At 41.3% G+C, this 24,342-nt stretch overlaps 3 protein-coding genes across 3 annotated transcripts; 1 reads left to right on the plus strand and 2 right to left on the minus strand.

Moving 5' to 3' along the window:
- Positions 1-4,908: 4,908 nt before the first annotated feature.
- Positions 4,909-7,033, minus strand: LOC146368837 (tripartite motif-containing protein 16-like). The gene has a single exon (XM_084911348.1). It carries the CDS (start codon positions 7,007-7,009, stop codon positions 5,345-5,347), a length of 1,665 nt encoding a protein of 554 aa, XP_084767474.1. The 5' UTR covers positions 7,010-7,033; the 3' UTR covers positions 4,909-5,344.
- A 6,109-nt stretch (positions 7,034-13,142) lies between these two features.
- Positions 13,143-15,739, plus strand: LOC146368838 (uncharacterized). Its single transcript, XM_084913595.1, has 3 exons — positions 13,143-13,154; positions 14,361-14,584; positions 14,890-15,739. The coding sequence occupies exons 1-3, from the start codon at positions 13,143-13,145 to the stop codon at positions 15,737-15,739; spliced, it is 1,086 nt and encodes a 361-aa protein (XP_084769721.1).
- A 4,141-nt stretch (positions 15,740-19,880) lies between these two features.
- LOC146368839 (tripartite motif-containing protein 16-like) lies at positions 19,881-22,897 on the minus strand. Its single transcript, XM_084911355.1, has one exon. The coding sequence runs from the start codon at positions 22,870-22,872 to the stop codon at positions 21,211-21,213; it is 1,662 nt and encodes a 553-aa protein (XP_084767481.1). The 5' UTR covers positions 22,873-22,897; the 3' UTR covers positions 19,881-21,210.
- Positions 22,898-24,342: the final 1,445 nt, after the last annotated feature.

The raw sequence follows: 24,342 nt of genomic DNA on the forward strand, positions 1-24,342 counted from the left end.
AAATTTAATGATGGCCCTGTTTTCATATCTGCTCTGACACATGTTTGTAAAGAGAATGAATAATAAGGGCGATAAGAGACACCCTGGAGGAGAAGCTGTGGAGGAGAACACTGGGTCAGACAGAACCCCATTTATTCTCACTCTTTGTGACCTGTCAGTTAAAAGATCTAAAATCCAGCAAACCAGGTTTTTCCTGATTTCAAACTCTTCTAAAAGTCTTTTCATTAAAATATGGGGCTGTATTGTATTAGAAGCAGAAGAAAAATCAATGAAAAGAAGTCTTGCAAAAGTCCCTTTACTCTCTGCATGTTTAAGAATCAGATTTAGTCGAGTCAAAAGCGCGTCTTGCACTCCTCTGTTGGGCCTGTACGCAAATTGCATTGGATCCAGCTGATATTCAATCTCTTCCATAATCACATTTCTGATGATTTTTTCAAAGACTTTCATGACAACTCAGGTGAGGCAACAGGCCTGAAGTCATTCAGGACGTTTGGACGACTAGATTTAGGGACATGAACGACGACAGCTTCCTTCCAAAGCGAGGGCACATTTTGTATTTGAAAGGATTTATTAAAAATAACCTGAAATTTAGGACTGAGCTCTTTAGCACAAGATTTAATTAGGCGGCACTAATGTTATCAGGGCCCTGGCTCTTGTTCACATTAACTGTATGAAAGGCCTTTTGGACATCGCTGAGTTCAGTGATGAAGTGTTGAGTATCTTTCAGTTTCTGTTTCAGTTCAGAAGAACTAAAACGAGCATAAAGCATATTCACATCTCTGTCTGACTTAAAACCGTCTACAATGATCTGACTGCTGCTCTGGGGATTTTGAAACCCTGATATGGTTTTCATACAAGTCCAGGCAGACCCCAAATTTTTTGCAGCAAATTTGCTTTCAAGAAGGTTTTTGTAGATCTGTTTTTCTTTCAAGAGCTCGATTTTCAAGTCTTTGGCGACTGCCTGAAAGTCAGTAACAGCCCCCTCTTTAAAAGCCTGTCTCTTTTTCCTTAAACAGGATTTGATGCATTTGGTGACCCATGGCTTATTGTTAGGGTACACTTTAGCACGCTTAAGGGGTATAATCATGTCTTTACAAAAACTGCATATGAGCTAACATCCACCAAAGCATCAAGGCTGAATAAAAACTTCCCAATCTGTAAATTTAAAACATTCCTGCAAGGTAAGCACAGATTCTTCTGACCACATGATTGATTGATGATAACATAATTTTTTCACCCCCCAAAAATTCATGTTCAAAGCAACATATCAGCCCGATATGACGCAGAACTGTCACATGACATCAAACACAAGCTGTCAGCTCTGCAGAGTGGGCAATCATAATGAAGCAGTTCATTATAAGCTGCAGACTCAAGCTGCTCTTCATATATTTGTCCACCAGATGTCACCAAAGAGGACTGTGATGAAAGCTTCGAGTAATGAAGCGTTTTTCATTACAAGCTTGGCCAACTGACTACAATCTACAATAAACTAATATGGCTTTTCAATCCTCTCTTCAATCACTTGGTACCACCAGGAACCTTTAAATGGGCACTCAAGCTGCCTGGAGACTGTTTTGTCGTGCACATCAGAGAAACCACAGGTAAGACAATCTTATCCAAAAGGTCAGTGTAACAGTATTGTTTTCCACCAGCTTAACCAAACTTCCCATACTAACTGAAATTTCTTTTCCCAGGCAAACATTAAACAGCAGCAGCTGGAAAACTGGAAAACCTAAAGCCAAATAATCAATAAAACATAACAAACTTTTGTATGAGTGAGTATTGATAAACTGAGCATAATTAAACCTCAGTGAAACCACATATACGTTCTGGTAACTGGCACATCTTTATGTTTAATATGTTGTTTTATATTTTGATCAGTTTCAGGTGTTTGTGCGACTGTGTTAACCATCAGTAAAACCACATATAAATCACACTTCTGTGTTTAACAATTACAACACTTGATGCTGTTTTTCTGATTCAGGATTATGTGTGTGATGAGTTGGCCACACAGTTCTTATCTTTCTGCTTCAGACACACACAAAACTGCCGAGGTTGAAGCTGGCTTCAGTCTCTTTCTACCCCAGGTCTCACCACATTTCCAAAATGTAAACTCTGAGTCTCATAAGAAATGTGGTTCAAAAAGATGTGCTGATCTATGAATGCATCCTTACTGAAAGCTAAAGATGTCCAGCAGACAAAAACAGCAGCTGAATGAACAGTTATCATGAGCGAGTGTACAAACACTATCACAGGAAATAACAGAAATAAACTGTAGTTTCCATTTATACCTGTAGTATTTTTTCAGCTCCATGTCATCTTCCAATATGTCAAAATATGATTTCATTGTGTCTTAAACAAATACAAACTTCTTCTTTTCCCAGAATTTAGACAAATGAACAAAAAATAAATGATTATTTATTTAGGTATTAAAATAGGAAAAATCAGTTTAAATTAGAGCACCATTAAAACAAGAAATTAGCACAGAAATGCCAAAAGACAAAAACAGAACAATAAAGTGTCTTTAAAAATGATTCAAAAACAGTTGTAGGAGCAGTTTTATGAACCATGTTCTGTTAATATACTGACTAACCAGCAGCAACACTCTGACTCAGTGTTTCCATCTGTGTTTATTTCCATCTTTACAGTCAGGCAGAAACATCTCACAGCAGCTGGAAAAACCAGTGAGCACACTTTAGAGGAAAAAAGTGAAAGTTTATGTTCAACTGCAAAATATTCTCTGTAATGTAAATTGTTCTGCTCTCTGACAAACCATCAGAGGTGCAGCACGTGTATCATTTGGTGTTTGAAGAAGAAACAAAAGCAAAGAGTTAAAGGAAGACACATTTGAAGAAGAAGGAAAATGAAAACAAGACGTCACTGAGCAACAACCTGACAGAACGAGAGCCAACAGTTTACTATCAGAAGTGAGGCTGATCATTAACAGGGAGCAGCAGGTAACAAGGTCATCAGCAGTGGAGGAAAGTATGGAAGTAATACTCAGCTTCATATTTGAAGATACTCGAGTATCTTAGCTGCAGGTCTGGAACAATGGTTTTATTTCCTTTCCCATTAAACATCTCACACAGCCCCTCATCTGTGACCCTTAGCAAACCCACTGGATATCTACCTGTACATAAAGGAGATCAGATCAGTTCCATCTAGACCAGCTGTAACAGGAAAATGCTGCTTACACTTTGATGCATCACTTTCAGTTTGTCATATAAGACAATATATCAGAGTGAGGCATTATTTTCCTGCAGTGAGTAAATCTACTTTGTACTTTACTCTTTTCTTTTAGGTAAAGCGTCTAAACAGTACTTGTACACTGTGGAAATCCCATAAGAACGTCTCCTGAACTCTGAAAAATAACAAAACAAAGACTAAAAGGAGGTCATGGCTGCTGCTGCTGCTGCTGATGATGATGAGGAGGAGCATGCTTTTAAAATGTGACTGATGTCCTAGAATACAACAGAACAGTGTCTCTACAAACTTATGAAAACATGACAGTCTTGCATTAGTTTGTTTTCTTATGATTTCAAAAAACGAGGGAAAAATCTCCTTGAAATCCACAATTCCTTTTTGTTATTTCTTAGTGTGTGACGTATTTTATTGGCTTTATGATTGGTGCAAACAGTTTCCTGATTCATAATGGAAATAGATTTTAGACACAGGAGGAACACGCAGTGATCAGCAGGAGCAGCTTGGAGTCCAGTCTTCTTCACACTGAGGAGGGACATATATGCAGGAACAGTTGTCATAACTGTTACAACCACCAGATGGCAAAAGAGTCCCACTGCAACTTTAAGCCATGAAGGATGTGTCTTGATGTTTGCTTGTGATAAATCTGCTTTATGTGAGTCTTTTTCAGAAAGTAACAGTAATATGTCTGATTATATGTCTTTAATCAGTAAAGTCTCGCTTTGCTAGAAATAAATAAATAATAAAATTGTAAACATGCAGCTGTATGTTAGAAGTCAAAGGGTCCTTAAGTCTTCTGTAAATTGACGGGGATCAAATGAAGGACACAAGTATCTGTTCTTACTCTAATAAATGCTGCTTTAATATCCAACTGACTATTTTCCTTCCTCATCAGCAGTAAACAGCTCGACTGCGTCTGTGCATTTGTGTCCTCCATACTTGTTTACACAGACATCTCAGGCTTGATGCCACGATGCAGTGTAGAAACCTGACAACCCTCTGACTCATGTTCAAATGTTCAAGGACATTTCTCAGGATCATGTATGACCCCTTTTTGACATTTGGACTTTCATTAATAATATTTGTGTTTCTGAGTCATGTTTGTGGAGACTTCTGTCCAACGTAGTGTCCAAATGAAGCCTGAAGCTTTTCTTCACCCTCTTGTCAGATGGTCAGCAACAAAACTCTGTTCCAACCAATGTCTGATAAGAGATGAGACACAGCAGCTGAGCAAATGATCATTTCATGCTGAAGACATCCTCAGACAGAATTAAATACATACATAAACACAGCCTGGTGCCAATAACACAGCTAATGACACTGCTGTATCACTGGCTTTACTGATTAAAGACCATATCTGAAGGAAATCTTTGAACACAACAGAAAGTGACCTTTTAAACCTGCCACACTGATGCTGCATTCAAGGACCATTAAAAACATCTGAAAGGACTTAAGAACATCAAGAAAATGTGACTTGTTTCTCTGTAATGAAGCTGTTTTAGTGAAGAAAGTTGAAAGGTCACAGAGCGACTGCTGAATCTTCTGCTCTAAACATGAACTCTGAACTTTGTGATGCTTCAGGAGGAAAACTGCTTCAGTTATTCTCTCAGATTAGTTTCATATTTTCTGCATCAGATTTGAGTGAGATCCTGGAATGAAGACAGAAGAAAAGACTTTGTTCAAAGTTTGATTTATAGTCAAACCTTCCAGTTTATTCACACAATAAAACATCAACACAATATATGAATTCATTCATTAAAATCACAGTTTTTCCTCATTTGTTTGATGATTTTGACAAAAACAAACACAAACACACACACATGGTCTGCCATACTCATAAAGAGAAATGTCGACATTTTTCAATACAAATATTCCAGAAACATTTAGAGGATAGAGAAGTTTACATTTTCATGTGGAGAAATATTTTAGTAAATCAAAATGATGATGAGCAGTGATAGCCTCCATAAACAGTCACAGGAAAGATCTCCTTTAAAAACTCAGAAACATCAAGAGAACAACTAGAAGATGTGGAGGTACCACCCATAATGTTTGACTGACAGCTGATCTCTGTGCAGAAATGATGGAGAGAAAATAAAATGAAACTAAAATACAGATTTAAACCCACAATATGAAAGACTTCAGTCTATTTCACTTTAATCAACTCAGCAGTGGCTCCATAATTGTAAATCCTCACTCCAGCATAGAGCGGCTGAGTGAATGCGGTCTGGACTCTGTGGAGGAGAGTCATGGTTTCAGAGACGCTGTAGAAGGACAAAATACCTGCTCTGTGATCCAGGTACACTCCTACTCTGGAGGAACGAGGACCTGAGACAGGAGTTTGGATGTTGTTGTACCAAAATGTATAACTGTTGTTGAAGCAGTCTAATGACCAAGATTTGTCATTATGTCCAAATCTACACTCATACCCACTCCCTGTTTTGCTGATATTCTTGTATGCGACTGCTACATAAACTCCTCTCCCTCTCCACTCCACCTCCCAGTAACAACGTCCAGTCAGACTCTCTCTAGTCAGGACCTGCCACAATCCAGTGAATCTGTCTGGATGATCAGAATAAGACTGTTGTTGATTCATTGCTGTTACTTTTCTGTTCCCCTCTGATAATAACAGCTTTTTGTGTGCTGTGTTTGGATCCAGTGTGATTTTACATGAATATTTTAAGAATCCAGCTCTGGTCTTTGGCTCTGGTGGATCTGACAGTAAAACATCCACTTCAGTGACTGTCAGTGAGATGTTTGTCCATTCCTCTCTCAGAATGTCCTGTAGTTTATCTCTGACCTCTGACACAGCTGCTGTCACATCCTCAAAGTAGCTCAGAGGACGGATATTGATGCTGGATGAGTCTGTAGACTCACTGAGTGCTGACAGTGAGGGGTAGTTGTGTAGAAACTGGATGTGATCCTCTGTGTGTGAGAGCTGCTTCAGCTCAGCATCTTTCCTCTTCAGCTCAGTGATCTCCTGCTCCAGCTTCTCCTGAAGCTCTTTGACTCGACTCACTTCAGTTTCCTGCTGGGATCTGATCTGCTGCTTCACATCAGAGCTTCTTTTCTGGATGAGATGGATCAGCTCAGTGAAGATCTTCTCACTGTGCTCCACTGTTTGATCAGCAGACTGATTGATGGCCTCCACCTCCTGTTGAAGCAGCTTCACATCTTTCTCTCTGTCCTGGATTCTCTGCTGGATGTTTTGTCGACTCACCTCCAGCTCTCTCTGCCTCTCAGTCCTTTCTGCTGCAGCTGAGACTGTGTCGTGGCCTTTATGTTCATCCACAGGGCAGAGATAACAGATACTCTGCTGATCAGTACGGCAGAACATCTTCATCACCTCATCATGACGAGAGCAGATGTTCTCCTGGAGCTTCTTGGAGGGCTCCACCAGCTTGTGTGTTTCAAATGCGGAGGATATAAAATGAGGCTGAAGGTGTTTCTCACAGTAAGAGACCAAACACACCAGACAGGATTTCACGGCTTTCATTTTTCTCCCAGTGCAGACATCACAGGCCACATCTTCAGGTCCAGCATAGCAGTGATCAGCAGGAGCAGCTTGGAGTCCAGTCTTCTTCAGCTCCTCCACTAAATCTGCTAACATGGTGTTTTTCTCCAGGACAGGCCTCGCTGTGAAAGTCCTCCGGCACTGAGGGCAGCTGTAGATTTTCTTCTTTTCCTCTTCATCCCAGAAGCTTTTAATACAGTTCATGCAGTAGCTGTGTCCACAGGGAATAGCCACCGGATCCTTCAGTAGATCCAAACAGACTGAACAGCAGAATTTTGTTTGATCCATTTGATTCATGTGCTGTGCCGTTTCACCGTCTCTCAGTGACTGTCAGACAGTTTCACTTCCTCTGAACAGAAACAACCTCTGTGCTCTGAAGAGAAACAGATCTCTGCTCTTGTTCACCTCCTACAGGAAATGAGGCTCACCAGCAACTGCATTTACACCATGTTGTTTAGACCCATCCTGATACAGACACATCTGTGAAGGGAGGCACTAAAGAAATATTCTTACAGAGCAAACAAGAGCCAATCACATGATGCAGGGTGTGGCATGTTTGGTTACAGCATGAAGTAACAAGTCTGACTCAGGTAAACTGGTTTATCTGGTTTAAACTGTTAAAATTAGTTTCAACTGGGTCAGCCCAGTTTAACTTTTCTTGAGTTATGACAGTCAACACTCAGCGAGTTCATTTTATATTTCAAAAAGTTCAGCAAAGTTTAGGATGCTGTGATGAATAAAAATAAATGACACTTTATATTTTGACATTTTCTAATCTTAGTTCATTCTCACACTTACAGAATGATGCATGGGAACAACTGACTCCACTAAATCAAACAGAAAATCGCAGATTGCTGGATCGAAGATGGCGCCGATGTGTATGTCTTGCCGTCTGTTCCTCCAAATTTCTGTTTTAATGTTTTTATTCTGCTATGATGTAGACTCCCTGCTGGTCTATGATCGCCAAGTTTTACTTGATCTTCGACTATCTCCCAATACGCCGGTGTGTAGACTGGGAAATGCACACAAAATACCGCCTCCACTCCTTTTTTTTTTTTTGCCTGTCCCGTTTGGTTCTTTTGCCATCAGAATTATTGTCTAAAGGCGAAGAAAGATGCCCAACGGATTTACTTTACCAATTTGACCATCCCAGACTTGCCATAATGGTCTATTTGATTCACCTTTTATTGTTTATTTTATTTCTTTTTTATTTTCACTTGCTAGATACGGGACAGACTTGAATGAGGAAAAGAAAAGGGAGAAAGAAAGAGGGGGAAAAAAACAGCGGAGAAGAGGGACGGGGATAAAGGGCAAAAAAGGAGGAGCCAAAAAGGGTGTAGTTTGTGTGTGTGAGCACCCGTGTGTACACCTGTGAGCATGGACGCGCTTGTTTTTAAAAGGTTCCTACATGTAATGATCTGCTAGAGGGTGTGGGGAGCCACAGCCCCGTCCTCCAGGGTATGAAGCAGGTATGGAGGAGATCAAGACTCAAGGCCCTAAACACAGACTAAACACAGTCGTTGTCAGGGTGTTGTTTTTCGGCTCCAGCCTCGAGACCGCCGCTGGCGCCAAGGGGTATCAGCATGAAGTGATGGTGCTTTTCACTTTAGTGAGAACAGCTCATATGAATTTCAAAGCAGTTCTACAGTCCAACACTGGTCTCTCAATCTCCCGTTGGAGAGCCGCGAGCTTTGCCATACTTGCGTTCTGTGATGTTGTCATTTCTTGTGCTCAAGGAGCCGATTTCTGAGAACTCACAGCAGTGTGCCTCCCCGAGATGTCATCCAATTGCGCCCAGAGATCTTATTCCGAGATGTATCCAGTCTGCAGTCAGAGATCTTATTCTGAGTATTCACAGCAGCCGTAGCCTCTCCAAGATCTTATCCGTGCTGACTCAATGAGCCCATTTTGAGAAACTCACGCCTCTCCCATCGTCCCAATCCCAGCGGGCAGCCTTGTGGGGGTTTGAACAGCCGGTTCTGCTTTCTTAATTCTTCGATAAGTCAGGGCCAAGCCAGCTCCGATCCGCCAGAACCCTGTTACCATGGTTCCAAATAGGTAGATATCTTCAGCACTCAGGCTCACCCAAGCCCAGACTTCTTGTTGAGAAATGGGTGTCAATTGCATTTAGGGACCAGGTGATCCAATCCATAATTCCTCTTTTAGGTTTTAGAGAACAGACTGTGAGAGAATGTTCCAGGGAAAAGTAATTAAAAACACGAGACAAGACAAGGACATGAGGAGCTAAGCAGGGAAGATAAGGGAGAGGAGAGGAGAGGAGAGGAGAAAAAGTGCGACCGCCTTCGCTGAGAGCCAAACGAGATTCACTATCCCAGAAAGAGCTGAGGAGAGTCCCAGATGAGGGGTCACTCAGCAGCCGCGGAGCAGAAGCCAGGGCGGTTGCAGTGATGTGCCTGTGAGCTCTGCCGGCAGCCAGCTGTGCCAGAGTGACCGAGCCCCAGGCCAAGAGGCCGAGGGCACCCCCGAAGTGGCCCGAGCGAGCCCCAGGCTCCAGGCCCCGATAAGCACCCACCAAGGAGTGAGCCGGTGTGTACCTGGACGCCCATCCCCGGACACAAAGAACCACCAACGCACCGATGTCTGAGGGCGTCTGCCACCGGCAGGGGAAGTGGTGGGGGGAGATAAGCCTCCATACCTTAGAGGGCCTGAGATGTCCCCAGAGAGGTGGCATCTGATACCCAACCTGACATATAGACACAGACATACAGGCACACACAGATACAAACATCCATTCCCACCCTCATGCTCTCATATGCAATTACTCAACACTCACCCAACATGGAGACAGACATAGAGAGACACTGTACACACAATCACACTCCCCAAGCGTACTCTGAGAACCGGGTCTAGGTACCCTTGCCCCTGGAGGGGGAAACTGCACCCAGACCCAGGTGGTGTTACCCTCTTCCCTGCGGTGGGGAGAAGCAGACCGCCCCGACTCCGCAGCAGCAGGGAGGCCCCACATTCCAGACCTCAGTTGGACGGCCAACTCCTCCTCCCGGCCCCCCGCTCCAGCAGGTCGCAGAGAACAGGGGTGTGTGAAGACTCCAAACCTCCCTCCGCCCGCTCATATGTAGTGTTGATGCATGTGTGTTCTAAGGTGCATTTAAAACCCAGGAGAGCATGGAGCTACCTGCCAGAGAGCAGCAGGTAAGCGCATAGCCCCTCCTGATGGCCCTCAGTGTCTACGTGTATTTAAAATTGAGAGGTGGGCAACGACACCAGGGGTGAGGTGTACACCCTGATGGTCTTTTTGGAGTCCTTGTAGCGTGCCCACCCCCAAGATCCTATATGTATGTGTTATGAGAGTGTGAGTAATGTGAGTGTCTAAGTTGTGAGATAAAATTGAGGCACAAGAAGCCAGAAGGGGACAGAGGGGAGGGGGGTGCCTCCCCTGCACCCTGGTGACACACCTTTACCCCAAGGCCCTGCATGTGTGGATGATTGTGGTGGAGCGGGAAGAGGGAGGCAGCTGGAGATGGGGAGGGAAGGAAGGGAGGGGCAAGTGACCCCTCCCTGGGGCCAGCTCCCCCGCTGACCCCAGTAGGCACCCCCATACTTTTAGTAATACAGTGGGGTATACAAAGAGCCAAATGAGACTGTTAAGCAGTCTGTAAACCCGACACTGCAGACTAAAAGACAAACTCTGTGAACTGAAAACTGACCTTAAATATGAGTGCGGGAAATTCACAGTGAAGACAGATAATAATGTTGACTATTAAAAAAAGTTCCAAGAATCCAAAACTAATGCACAGGAAGCCACAAGGTAGACAAACAAAGTGTACAACTTGAAACAGAACAAAGAGCTCGTCTCTTCTTCTTCTTTGTGTTTAACGGCGGTTGGCAACCAACGTAAAGGAGCATTACTGCCTCCTACTGTTCCGGAGTATGGGTCAGACAGTGAGTTTACAAGAGTAAAGAGCTGAGGAAAGCTGAGAGCTTAAATACTTGCGCAAGTTGATTAGAGAGAGAGGACGCAGCTGGGAGAAACAAGACACAGGTGAATTGAATCAAACAAGTATGACCAGTGGAAGCAAAAGCAAGTGCACAAAAGACTAGTGGTCAACAATATAAAGCAGTAACCAACTAAAGATAGGACACAGAAATGCAGACTTGGCACTAGGAACACAGAATAGCAGGAGAACAGCCTCAAAGAGTAAAGAAATGAATAAAGAACAGTATACGCAGAAAATAAAGAATAAAGTTAAAAGACAGCGTGGTCTTCAAGAACCCAGAGTACGATACAAAAATGTAGTTTTATTCAAGTGAACAAAACAATGTAGACCATGTTCATTTTGTTAATAAGTTGGAAAAAAAATAAAAACTAATGACAGCATTTAAAATAAAATAAAAAAAAATGAATAACATAGATGGGAACATTTGACAATGGAATTGTAACATTATCAAAACTGATTTTTCAGATATGCAGAGTAGAAGATGTGGAGATTCAAATTTTTAACTTGGGTGTGCATTTGAAATATGAAAATATTGGTTGAAATTGTTGACATACTGTTATTAAAGATAGGAATATGTATAAAGAGTAGATTCAAAAACTCTATTAACAGAAATATAATCTGTTAGAATCTCATATTTATTTCATATGTATTCTGTAACTGTTCACAGTCTCAATACTTACAGTGATGACAGAGTGTTTCCAAAAGTGCTCAGTCACAATTTTCAGAAGACTAACATGGAATTCTAAATATATAAACCTGTTGAAAATAATAATTTAAATTTTTGTCTTTGTAGGATCACAGTAATGTATAGACTTCTAATACAGTCCAAGTTTGTCTACGAAAAAACACCAGCAAGCAGGGTATGTCCTACAACTATCGTATCACTGTAAATGACTAAGACTATAATCGAACTCTCTTCCTTAAACAACGAGAAACACGAAGTGTACTCAGGAGCAGATTCGAGCACAGGCTCAGAGTGAAGTTGACAGAAAACGTTCTTTACATCATCATCATCATTTATTTATATAGCACTTTAAAAACACACCTGGTAGACCAAAGTGCTGTACAATAGAAATATAAATATAGTAATAAAATAGAAAAAAACAGACAAGTATGTGTATGTGATGCAAAAGGTAAAGTTAAAAACAAGGCTAGAATGCGTGAATGTTAACTTTGAGTTCTACAACTAGGAGCAAAATGCTATGAACATGGACGACGGTAGTTCATACTCGAGGGAACGGCAACATGATCTGTGGCCGCCGGAGCTTGGCAAGTGAAACAGTGTGAGAGTTGATAGTGGAGCGGCACTGTGGGACCCATTTTTGTGTTGTTACCTTACGTGTGGTGCTACAGGTCACCTTTTGTGTTTTTACATATGGTGTGTTTATGGAAATGTATTTAAGATAAACGTAACTCAAGCCAGGTGTTTTTGGTCAGAACAAGCAAACAGTTTGTAAACTCTGCTCTGTTATGATAAATGACATTGGACAAAGACAAGCAAATAAAACTGATGAATACAAAAACAATCTTAGCCGTACAAGACAAGTATAGCTTGAGTTGGGCTGTTACAAGTTTAATTCATAACAGTTACATTGCCTCACCCCTGCCATCAAACACTTCAGTGGCTTCAAGTGTAGGCATAGCCTCTACAGGTACTGCAACAGAGGGAGAGCAGAGTCAGGAGGGTCTTGGAAGAAGTTCAGAAAAGATCCAAAGAGGCAGTTTGAACAGTCTTACTTGCAGGTGGAGTAATGCACGAATGGATAAAAAAGAGTGAGAGGTTATCAGCTGTTGAGGAGCAAATGGAGATCCGCGTCCAGGAGAGTGAGGCTATTGCGAGTGTGAAAGGTTGTCCAGGAAGTAACTAAGAAGACATGAACAGAGAGGTAAGTACTAGAGCTTTGAGCAACGTGAGGCCAATAACTAACATAGGTTAACAGATAATATGGCAAAGACTGGTTGTGAACGGTGGTCTTAAATACAGCTGGCTTGATTTGTCTCAGGTGGTGATCCTCAGAGGAGTGATGAAGGAGAGCAGCCAGCACCCCGAGTAGAGCAGGCACTGTGGAAAAATAGTTGTGACTCAACCAGACCCATTACAAAGTATGGCCTGGAGGATTTTCATCTCAAGGTGCAAGAACATTCTTAATGACTGTACACAGCGGCTGCTGATGGATGATGTTGGGCCAGATGTGCTACAGTTAGCGTTAAGGAGGTATGATCAAAGCATGATCGAAAACATTTAACATTTAAACTTGCATAAAATGTTTAAGGGGAATATGGCCTGAAAATATAACATGAATTAAGAAGTAATTTCTTGATATCTTTCAGGTTGGAGACAATGCAGAGAAGCCTTCGGTGGGCAAGAGGAAGACTGATCAATGTAACTGCAGCAGATCAACTTCTGCGTGACTTGGCTGAATTGATTCAGGAGGTCGAACTGTCTACTCAGCATGGCCAACAAGGTAAGCACATATTGTGTCGATTCCTTGACTCATCAAAAGTGTGAAATAAATTATGAGTCTGTCTTAACCTATTTTCCAAATACACCAAACACTTATATATTTTCAGGCTGTTTTGGATACCAGGCACCAGTGGTTTTCAACAGAGGTAGAGGTAGATCCCTTTTCCTTATCACTCGGGAACAGTTTTCATTCCTGAAGTCATGTGGATTCACTGCACCTCAGATGGCTGATATTTCGGGGGCGATCGTGGCTCAAGAGTTGGGCGTTCGTCTTGTAATCGGAAGGTTGCCAGTTCGAGCCCCTTGGGCAAGACACTTCACCCGTTGCCTACTGGTGGTGGTCAGAGGGCCCGGTGGCGCCAGTGTTCGACAGCCTCGCCTCTGTCAGGGCGGCTGTGGCTACACTATAGCTTGCCATCACCAGTGTGTGAATGGGTGGATGATTGTGTAAAGCGCTTTGGGGTCCTTAGGACCAAGTAAAGCGTGGCTCAAGAGTTGGGCGTTCGTCTTGTAATCGGAAGGTTGCCGGTTCGAGCCCCTTGGGCAAGACACTTCACCCGTTGCCTACTGGTGGTGGTCAGAGGTCTGCACCTCAGATGGCTGATATTTCGGGGGCGATCGTGGCTCAAGAGTTGGGCGTTCGTCTTGTAATCGGAAGGTTGCCGGTTCGAGCCCCTTGGGCAAGACACTAACCCCATGTTTGCCTACTGGTGGTGGTCAGAGGGCCCAGTGGCGCCAGTGTTCGACAGCCTCGCCTCTGTCAGGGCGGCTGTGGCTACACTATAGCTTGCCATCACCAGTGTGTGAATGGGTGGATGATTGTGTAAAGCGCTTTGGGGTCCTTAGGACCAAGTAAAGCGCTATACAAATACAGACCATTTACCATTTTGAATGTTTCACTTCATACAATTCAAAGACGTCTGCGGTCAGTGACTTTTGAAACCAGTGTGACTTTCAGTTCTTTGTGACTTTTGAAACCAGTGTGACTTTCAGTTCTTTGTGACACACACTCACTGTTTATTCAAATTAAATGGTATTGTGAAATTGTAAAAATTAGTATATTTGAATGTGCACCACTAGTCAAGTGTTGTTGTTATGGTAGTGATAAATTACTCATGTTTTCTTGTCTGATTTCAGACAGTATCATTTCACCCGTGCATCAATGTATGCGGAACTGACTGACATTTCCTTGGATGAACATGTGCAGGACATTGTCGCTGGCAATGAACAAATTGGTCCTGAGGCTGTCAGAGCCTCCCTGCGAGTACGTGGACTACGTGTACAGCGAAGGAGGGTTCAAGCAAGCATGCTACGGATAAATCCTGGAGCAGCTGCCCTTAGAGCAGTTTTGCGGAGACCAGAACGAAGAACATATCAGGTTGCAGGTCCAAACTCATTGTGGCACATTGAAGGAAATCACAAACTGATAAGGTAACCAAGCACACTGATTTGTTGAACACCTATTTTGACCAAAGTGAAATTCAGCATTACATCAAATATAATTGTTGAACAGTAAGACACGTCCAATAGAGCCAGGCCCTGGGATGGGCAGTCCTCTAACACAACTGGTTATGTTTAAAGGGGAAGATGAGAGAACACAGACAGCGCAAGCAACATACAGAGAAAAATTCAAACTTGACATGCAATAGTGCCATGTAAATCAATTAAGAGTGTTTTCCATTGTTTCAATAACAAAGCAGAAATAATATTTTTCTTCTTATGGACCACGGTTTTAGGTGGAAGATAGTCATTCATGGGGCTATTGATGGATACAGTCGTCTTGTGGTCTTCCTTCATGCCTCAAATAACAACCGTAGCAGTACCGTTTTATCAAGTTTCATCAGAGCCGTGGTATCCTATGGTGTACCCTCGAGGGTCCGGACAGACAGAGGAGGGGAAAACAATGCTGTCTGCCTGATGATGAACATTTTCAGAGGCTTTGATCATGGAAGTGCCCTAAGAGGAAGGAGTACCCATAATCAGAGAATTGAGAGGCTCGGGGGTGATCTGTGGCGAGGAATGACCAATGTCTACTGTGATTTATTTTACCACCTGGAGGAGGAAGGCATCATTGACATTGACAATGAAATGCACCTTTGGGCTCTCCATTACATCTATCTCTCAAGGATCAACATAGATTTGAAAGACTTCACTCAACAGTGGAACAATCATGGCTTGCGGACAGAGAGACACTTGAGCCCATTACAGATTTTTGTCCGAGGCAGCCTCCAGCAACAGGGCCAAGCCTCAACTGCCATGCAGGACATCTTTCAGACCAGAGCAGCTGCTGCTGATGGGACTATTGGTGGGACAGCTGATGGTAGTGTGACAGCCACTGAGAGTGAGGCGACTGCTGCTCAGGGCTCAGGTGCAGATTCTGGTGGTGGTGCTCATGGTACAGATGAGCTGGGATTGCTGGTCGACTGGCCCAAGAGGATTACTGTGCCAGACATTGAATTTACTCTGGACGGACTGATGATGGAGCAAGTGGTAGAACTATTTAATCCTCTAAGTGGCACCAGAGGGAGTCATGGTATTGAACTCATCACTGGCTTAATATACTTTCTGGACTCCACATATCACTGAGACAGTTCAATTAATGACTGAAACATAATAGCAGCAAGTGGAAAGACTTCAAAATATCTAGGTGACTGGATACATATAATGTGAAAAGTTATAATACGTGTTTGCTATGTACCATTGAGTAGTGGAGATATAAGAACGAGCTGTGTGACACTGACAATAAAAAATGTTGAGTGATTTTTAAAGTGTGTAAGATGGAAGTTGTGAAGTTGAAAGTTTACAACTGAAACAATCTCAATAAATTCAACTTGATTAATCTAAAAGTTGATATTGATAAATACAACTATAAAGCATTGACAATAAATAATAAAAAAAACCCAAAAACTGTATAGTAGTCTTGAAGTGGCTCAGTATAGTGTAGTAGATATAAAGTGGTTTAGCGTGTGTTTGATGTTGTGACAGTTCACAGCAGAGAAAAAGTGTTAACATTAGCGAGCAGATTATGTTTTGCTTTGTACAGATTATGCTTTGTACAAACATAGTTCTGAAAATACTGGACTCCGGTGTAAAATGTGAATAAAAAAAGAGCAAGCAGTGATTTGCAAATGTCAAAGGCAAAGTTTATTCACAGTAGAACATAGAAAACATGTCAAATGTTTACACCGAGACTACGTCGTTAAAAATAAGTCCATTTTAATTTGATGGCAGCAATATGTTTCAAAACAGTTGGGATGGGGCAAGAGAAGGCTGGAAAAAAGTGGTACTAAAAAGAAACAGCTGCAGGGATATTTTAAAAGTAACAGGTCAGTTACATGATTAGAAGAGCATCTTAGAGAACCAGAGTTGCTCTGGAGGAAATATGGGCAGAGGTTGATCAATCTGCAAAAAAACTCCATTAACAAATTGTGCAACAATTTCAGAATAATGTTCCCAAGTGTAAAGTCTTAAAATATTCCATCCTCTAGAGGCATAAAAATATATTTTGTCAAAAGATTCAGTGACTGGAGAAATCTCTTTGCAGAAACAATGAGGCTAAAAGCCATGATGTCAGTGACCCAAAATTTTTTGCAGCAAATTTGCTTTCAAGAAGGTTTTTGTAGATCTGTTTTGCTTTCAAGAGCTCGATTTTCAAGTCTTTGGTGACTGCCTGAAAGTCAGTAACAGCCCCCTCTTTAAAAGCCTGTCTTTTTTTCCTTAAACAGGATTTGATGCATTTGGTGACCCATGGCTTATTGTTAGGGTACACTTTAGCACGCTTAAGGGGTATAATCATGTCTTTACAAAAACTGCATATGAGCTAACATCCACCAAAGCATCAAGACTGAATAAAAACTTCCCAATCTGTAAATTTAAAACATTCCTGCAAGGTAAGCACAGATTCTTCTGACCACATGATTGATTGATGATAACATAATTTTTTCACCCCCAAAAATTCACGTTCAAAGCAACATATCAGCCCGATATGACACAGAACTGTCACATGACATCAAACACAAGCTGTCAGCGCTGCAGAGTGGGCAATCATAATGAAGCAGTTCATTATAAGCTGCAGACTCAAGCTGCTCTTTATATATTTGTCCACCAGATGTCACCAAAGAGGACTGTGATGAAAGCTTCGAGTAATGAAGCGTTTTTCATTACAAGCTTGGCCAACTGACTACAATCTACAATAAACTAATATGGCTTTTCAATCCTCTCTTCAATCACTTGGTACCACCAGAAACCTTTAAATGGGCACTCAAGCTGCCTGGAGACTGTTTTGTCGTGCACATCAGAGAAACCACAGGTAAGACAATCTTATCCAAAAGGTCAGTGTAACAGTATTGTTTTCCACCAGCTTAACCAAACTTCCCATACTAACTGAAATTTCTTTTCCCAGGCAAACATTAAACAGCAGCAGCTGGAAAACTGGAAAACCTAAAGCCAAATAATCAATAAAACATAACAAACTTTTGTATGAGTGAGTATTGATAAACTGAGCATAATTAAACCTCAGTGAAACCACATATACGTTCTGGTAACTGGCACATATTTATGTTTAATATGTTGTTTTATATTTTGATCAGTTTCAGGTGTTTGTGCGACTGTGTTAACCATCAGTAAAACCACATATAAATCACACTTCTGTGTTTAACAATTACAACACTTGATGCTGTTTTTCTGATTCAGGATTATGTGTGTGATGAGTTGGCCACACAGTTCTTATCTTTCTGCTTCAGACACACACAAAACTGCCGAGGTTGAAGCTGGCTTCAGTCTCTTTCTACCCCAGGTCTCACCACATTTCCAAAATGTAAACTCTGAGTCTCATAAGAAATGTGGTTCAAAAAGATGTGCTGATCTATGAATGCATCCTTACTGAAAGCTAAAGATGTCCAGCAGACAAAAACAGCAGTTGAATGAACAGTTATCATGAGCGAGTGTACAAACACTATCACAGGAAATAACAGAAATAAACTGTAGTTTCCATTTATACCTGTAGTATTTTTTCAGCTCCATGTCATCTTCCAATATGTCAAAATATGATTTCATTGTATCTTAAACAAATACAAACTTCTTTCTTTTCCCAGAATTTAGACAAATGAACAAAAAATAAATGATTATTTATTTAGGTATTAAAATAGGAAAAATCAGTTTAAATTAGAGCACCATTAAAACAAGAAATTAGCACAGAAATGCCAAAACACAAAAAGAGAACAATAAAGTGTCTTTAAAAATGATTCAAAAACAGTTGTAGGAGCAGTTTTATGAACCATGTTCTGTTAATATACTGACTAACCAGCAGCAACACTCTGACTCAGTGTTTCCATCTGTGTTTATTTCCATCTTTACAGTCAGGCAGAAACATCTCACAGCAGCTGGAAAAACCAGTGAGCACACTTTAGAGGAAAAAAGTGAAAGTTTATGTTCAACTGCAAAATATTCTCTGTAATGTAAATTGTTCTGCTCTCTGACAAACCATCAGAGGTGCAGCACGTGTATCATTTGGTGTTTGAAGCAGAAACAAAAGCAAAGAGTTAAAGGAAGACACATTTGAAGAAGAAGTAAAATGAAAACAAGACGTCACTGAGCAACAACCTGACAGAACGAGAGCCAACAGTTTACTATCAGAAGTGAGGCTGATCATTAACAGGGAGCAGCAGGTAACAAGGTCATCAGCAGTGGAGGAAAGTATGGAAGTAATACTCAGCTTCATATTTGAAGATACTCGAGTATCTTAGCTGCAGGTCTGGAACAATGGTTTTATTTCCTTTCCCATTAAACATCTCACACAGCCCCTCATCTGTGACCCTTAGCAAACCCACTGGATATCTACCTGTACATAAAGGAGATCAGATCAGTTCCATCTAGACCAGCTGTAACAGGAAAATGCTGCTTACACTTTGATGCATCACTTTCAGTTTGTCATATAAGACAATATATCAGAGTGAGGCATTATTTTCCTGCAGTGAGTAAATCTACTTTGTACTTTACTCTTTTCTTTTAGGTAAAGGGTCTAAACAGTACTTGTACACTGTGGAAATCCCATAAGAACGTCTCCTGAACTCTGAAAAATAACAAAACAAAGACTAAAAGGAGGTCATGGCTGCTGCTGCTGCTGCTGATGATGATGAGGAGGAGCATGCATTTAAAAAGTGACTGATGTCCTAGAATACAACAGAACAGTGTCTCTACAAACTTATGAAAACATGACAGTCTTGCATTAGTTTGTTTTCTTATGATTTCAAAAAACGAGGGAAAAATCTCCTTGAAATCCACAATTCCTTTTTGTTATTTCTTAGTGTGTGACGTATTTTATTGGCTTTATGATTGGTGCAAACAGTTTCCTGATTCATAATGGAAATAGATTTTAGACACAGGAGGAACACGCAGTGATCAGCAGGAGCAGCTTGGAGTCCAGTCTTCTTCACACTGAGGAGGGACATATATGCAGTAACAGTTGTCATAACTGTTACAACCACCAGATGGCGAAAGAGTCCCACTGCAACTTTAAGCCATGAAGGATGTGTCTTGATGTTTGCTTGTGATAAATCTGCTTTATGTGAGTCTTTTTCAGAAAGTAACAGTAATATGTCTGATTATATGTCTTTAATCAGTAAAGTCTCGCTTTGCTGGAAATAAATCAATAAATAATAAAATTGTAAACGTGCAGCTGTATGTTAGAAGTCAAAGGGTCGTTAAGTCTTCTGTAAATTGACGGGGATCAAATGAAGGACACAAGTATCTGTTCTTACTCTAATAAATGCTGCTTTAATATCCAACAGACTATTTTCCTTCCTCATCAGCAGTAAACAGCTCGACTGCGTCTGTGCATTTGTGTCCTCCATACTTGTTTACACAGACATCTCAGGCTTGATGCCACGATGCAGTGTAGAAACCTGACAACCCTCTGACTCATGTTCAAATGTTCAAGGACATTTCTCAGGATCATGTATGACCCCTTTTTGACATTTGGACTTTCATTAATAATATTTGTGTTTCTGAGTCATTTTTGTGGAGACTTCTGTCCAACGTAGTGTCCAAATGAAGCCTGAAGCTTTTCTTCACCCTCTTGTCAGATGGTCAGCAACAAAACTCTGTTCCAACCAATGTCTGATAAGAGATGAGACACAGCAGCTGAGCAAATGATCATTTCATGCTGAAGACATCCTCAGACAGAATTAAACACATACATAAACACAGCCTGGTGCCAATAACACAGCTAATGACACTGCTGTATCACTGGCTTTACTGATTAAAGACCATATCTGAAGGAAATCTTTGAACACAACAGAAAGTGACCTTTTAAACCTGCGACACTGATGCTGCATTCAAGGACCATTAAAAACATCTGAAAGGACTTAAGAACATCAAGAAAATGTGACTTGTTTCTCTGTAATGAAGCTGTTTTAGTGAAGAAAGTTGAAAGGTCACAGAGCGACTGCTGAATCTTCTGCTCTAAACATGAACTCTGAACTTTGTGATGCTTCAGGAGGAAAACTGCTTCAGTTATTCTCTCAGATTAGTTTCATATTTTCTGCATCAGATTTGAGTGAGATCCTGGAATGAAGACAGAAGAAAAGACTTTGTTCAAAGTTTGATTTATAGTCAAACCTTCCAGTTTATTCACACAATAAAACATCAACACAATATATGAATTCATTCATTAAAATCACAGTTTTTCCTCATTTGTTTGATGATTTTGACAAAAACAAACACAAACACACACACATGGTCTGCCATACTCATGAAGAGAAATGTCGACATTTTTCAATACAAATATTCCAGAAACATTTAGAGGATAGAGAAGTTTACATTTTCATGTGGAGAAATATTTTAGTAAATCAAAATGATGATGAGCAGTGATAGCCTCCATAAACAGTCACAGGAAAGATCTCCTTTAAAAACTCAGAAACATCAAGAGAACAACTAGAAGATGTGGAGGTACCACCCATAATGTTTGACTGACAGCTGATCTCTGTGCAGAAATGATGGAGAGAAAATAAAATGAAACTAAAATACAGATTTAAACCCACAATATGAAAGACTTCAGTCTATTTCACTTTAATCAACTCAGCTGTGTCTCCATAGTAAAGCCAAAGTCCAGCATAGAGCGGCTGAGTGAATGTGGTCTGGACTCTGTGGAGGAGAGTCATGGTTTCAGAGACGCTGTAGAAGGACAAAATACCTGCTCTGTGATCCAGGTACACTCCTACTCTGGAGGAACGAGGACCTGAGACAGGAGTTTGGATGTTGTTGTACCGAAATGTATAACTGTTGTTGTTACAATCTAATGACCAAGATTTGTCATTATGTCCGAATTTACATTCACCCCCTCCTTTTCTGCTGATATTCTTGTATGCGACTGCTACATAAACTCCTCTCCCTCTCCACTCCACCTCCCAGTAACAACGTCCAGTCAGACTCTCTTTACTCAGGACCTGCCACGATCCAGTGAATCTGTCTGGATGATCAGAATAAGACTGTTGTTGTTTCATTGCTGTTGCTTTTCTGTTCCCCTCTGATAATAACAGCCAGTTGAATGCTGTGTTTGGATCCAGTGTGATTTCAGGTGAATATTTTAAGAATCCAGCTCTGGTCTTTGGCTCTGCTGGTGGATCTGACAGTAAAACATCCACTTCAGTGACTGTCAGTGAGATGTTTGTCCATTCCTCTCTCAGAATGTCCTGTAGTTTATCTCTGACCTCTGACACAGCTGCTGTCACATCCTCAAAGTAGCTCAGAGGATGGATATTGATGCTGGATGAGTCTGTAGACTCACTGAGTGCTGACAGTGAGGGGTAGTTGTGTAGAAACTGGATGTGATCCTCTGTGTGTGAGAGCTGCTTCAGCTCAGCATCTTTCCTCTTCAGCTCAGTGATCTCCTGCTCCAGCTTCTCCTGAAGCTCTTTGACTCGACTCACTTCAGTTTCCTGCTGGGATCTGATCTGCTGCTTCACATCAGAGCTTCTTTTCTGGATGAGATGGATCAGCTCAGTGAAGATTTTCTCACTGTGCTCCACTGTTTGATCAGCAGACTGATTGATGGCCTCCACCTCCTGTTGAAGCAGCTTCACATCTTTCTCTCTGTCCTGGATTCTCTGCTGGATGTTTTGTCGACTCACCTCCAGCTCTCTCTGCCTCTCAGTCCTTTCTGCTGCAGCTGAGACTGTGTCGTGGCCTTTATGTTCATCCATAGAGCAGAGATAACAGATACTCTGCTGATCAGTACGGCAGAACATCTTCATCACCTCATCATGACGAGAGCAGATGTTCTCCTGGACCTTCTTGGAGGGCTCCACCAGCTTGTGTTTCTTTAATGGAGCCGCATCATAATGAGTCTGAAGGTGTTTCTCACAGTAAGATGCCAGACAGACTAAACAGGACTTGAAGGCTTTCATTTTTCTTCCAGTGCAGACATCACAGGCCACATCTTCAGGTCCAGCATAGCAGTGATCAGCAGGAGCAGCTTGGAGTCCAGTCTTCTTCAGCTCCTCCACTAAATCTGCTAACATGGTGTTTTTCTCCAGGACAGGCCTCGCTTTGAAAGTCTGTCTGCACTGAGGGCAGCTGTAGATTTTCTTCTTTTCCTCTTCATCCCAGAAGCTTTTAATACAGTTCATGCAGTAGCTGTGTCCACAGGGAATAGTCACCGGATCCTTCAGTAGATCCAAACAGACTGAACAGCAGATTTTTGTTTGATCCATTTGATTCATGTGCTGTGCCGTTTCACCGTCTCTCAGTGACTGTGAGACAGTTTCACTTCCTCTGAACAGAAACAACCTCTGTGCTCTGAAGGGAAACAGATCTCTGCTCTTGTTCACCTCCTACAGGAAATGAGGCTCACCAGCAACTGCATTTACACCATGTTGTTTAGACCCATCCTGATACAGACACATCTGTGAAGGGAGGCACTAAAGAAATATCCTTACAGAGCAACCAAGAGCCAATCAGGTGAAGCAGGGTGTGGTATGTTTGGTTACAGCATGCACTAACAAGTCTGACCCAGTTAAAGTTTAATAGTTTAACTTTACTTGATGCTTTGAAATGTGACAGTCAACACTCAGCGAGTTCATTTCATATTTCAAAAAGTTCAGCAATGTTTAGGATGCTGTGATGAATAAAAATAAATCAAACTTTATATTTTGACATTTTCTAATCTTAGTTCATTCTCACACTTACAGAGTGATGCATGGGAACAACTGACTCCACTAAATCAAACCTATGTTCAAATGAGATTATGATCATTAAATAGTAACAAATATTTAAATTTAGCAATAACAAATGCAGATCGGTCCACAGTGTTTACAAAAATAAACAAACAAACTTGTTTTTGTAGTTTTTCCTGTGTACACAGTCACAGTTGAGTTTAAAAGAAAACATCAAGATGTGCTCGAAAGGAAAATTTTGAAGTTTAATTCAAAGGTTTTAGTAAAATTTTTGCATGAACTGTTTAGTAATTTTTGTTTTTTACAAAGTGTCCATGTCAGTAATTCATTTGAATGTATTTTGGTCTTAAACTGATCCAGTAACTGTAACTTTGCCTCACCTACTTAACTGAGTATTTTATTAAATATCAGTATTTTTTATTCAGGTTTGGGAAAAATACTTAAGAGTACACACTCCAGGACCGTTAAAATGAAGGTGGTGAAGAGATGTGCTGGATTAATCCTTGGCCAAAGGTATCATTCTTATTTCAGACTACTGGACGAGCTCCATCAGCCTTTTGTGAGGTCTGTTTAAATTGACTGCAGCTTCCTGCAGTGGACTGTATGCACAGAAACACATGGTCATATATGCAGCTGTAGCAAGCTTGCAGTCATTTTAAACAGACTTGTTACTCTAATGTCTGTCTCTGTTAGTGCTGCGACAGACTGGTGACCTGTCCAGGTGTACTCTACCTATAATTACTGGGACAGGCCCTAGCCCTCCACCCACCCACCAACCCTCCCACCGTGACCCTGAATTAAATATAAAGAAGAAAATGGATCGATAGGCTGACGTTTTTTTTTAAAATTGTTCAAGAAATCTGAGCTGTTGCTTTGTCCTTGGATTTTGTGGTATTAATATTAGAGCAACCTTTCTCACAGAATTCCTACAATAAGCCATGTTACCTGAGATTATTCCTGTATTTACCTGAAGGCCCTGACAAATGTGCTGTGTACATGAAGGATGGGAATCAAATC

This window comes from Perissodus microlepis, chromosome 18 (genome assembly GCF_051167445.1).
Source record: "Perissodus microlepis isolate ML-2025 ecotype Zambia chromosome 18, ASM5116744v1, whole genome shotgun sequence".
Lineage (NCBI taxonomy): Eukaryota > Metazoa > Chordata > Actinopteri > Cichliformes > Cichlidae > Perissodus > Perissodus microlepis.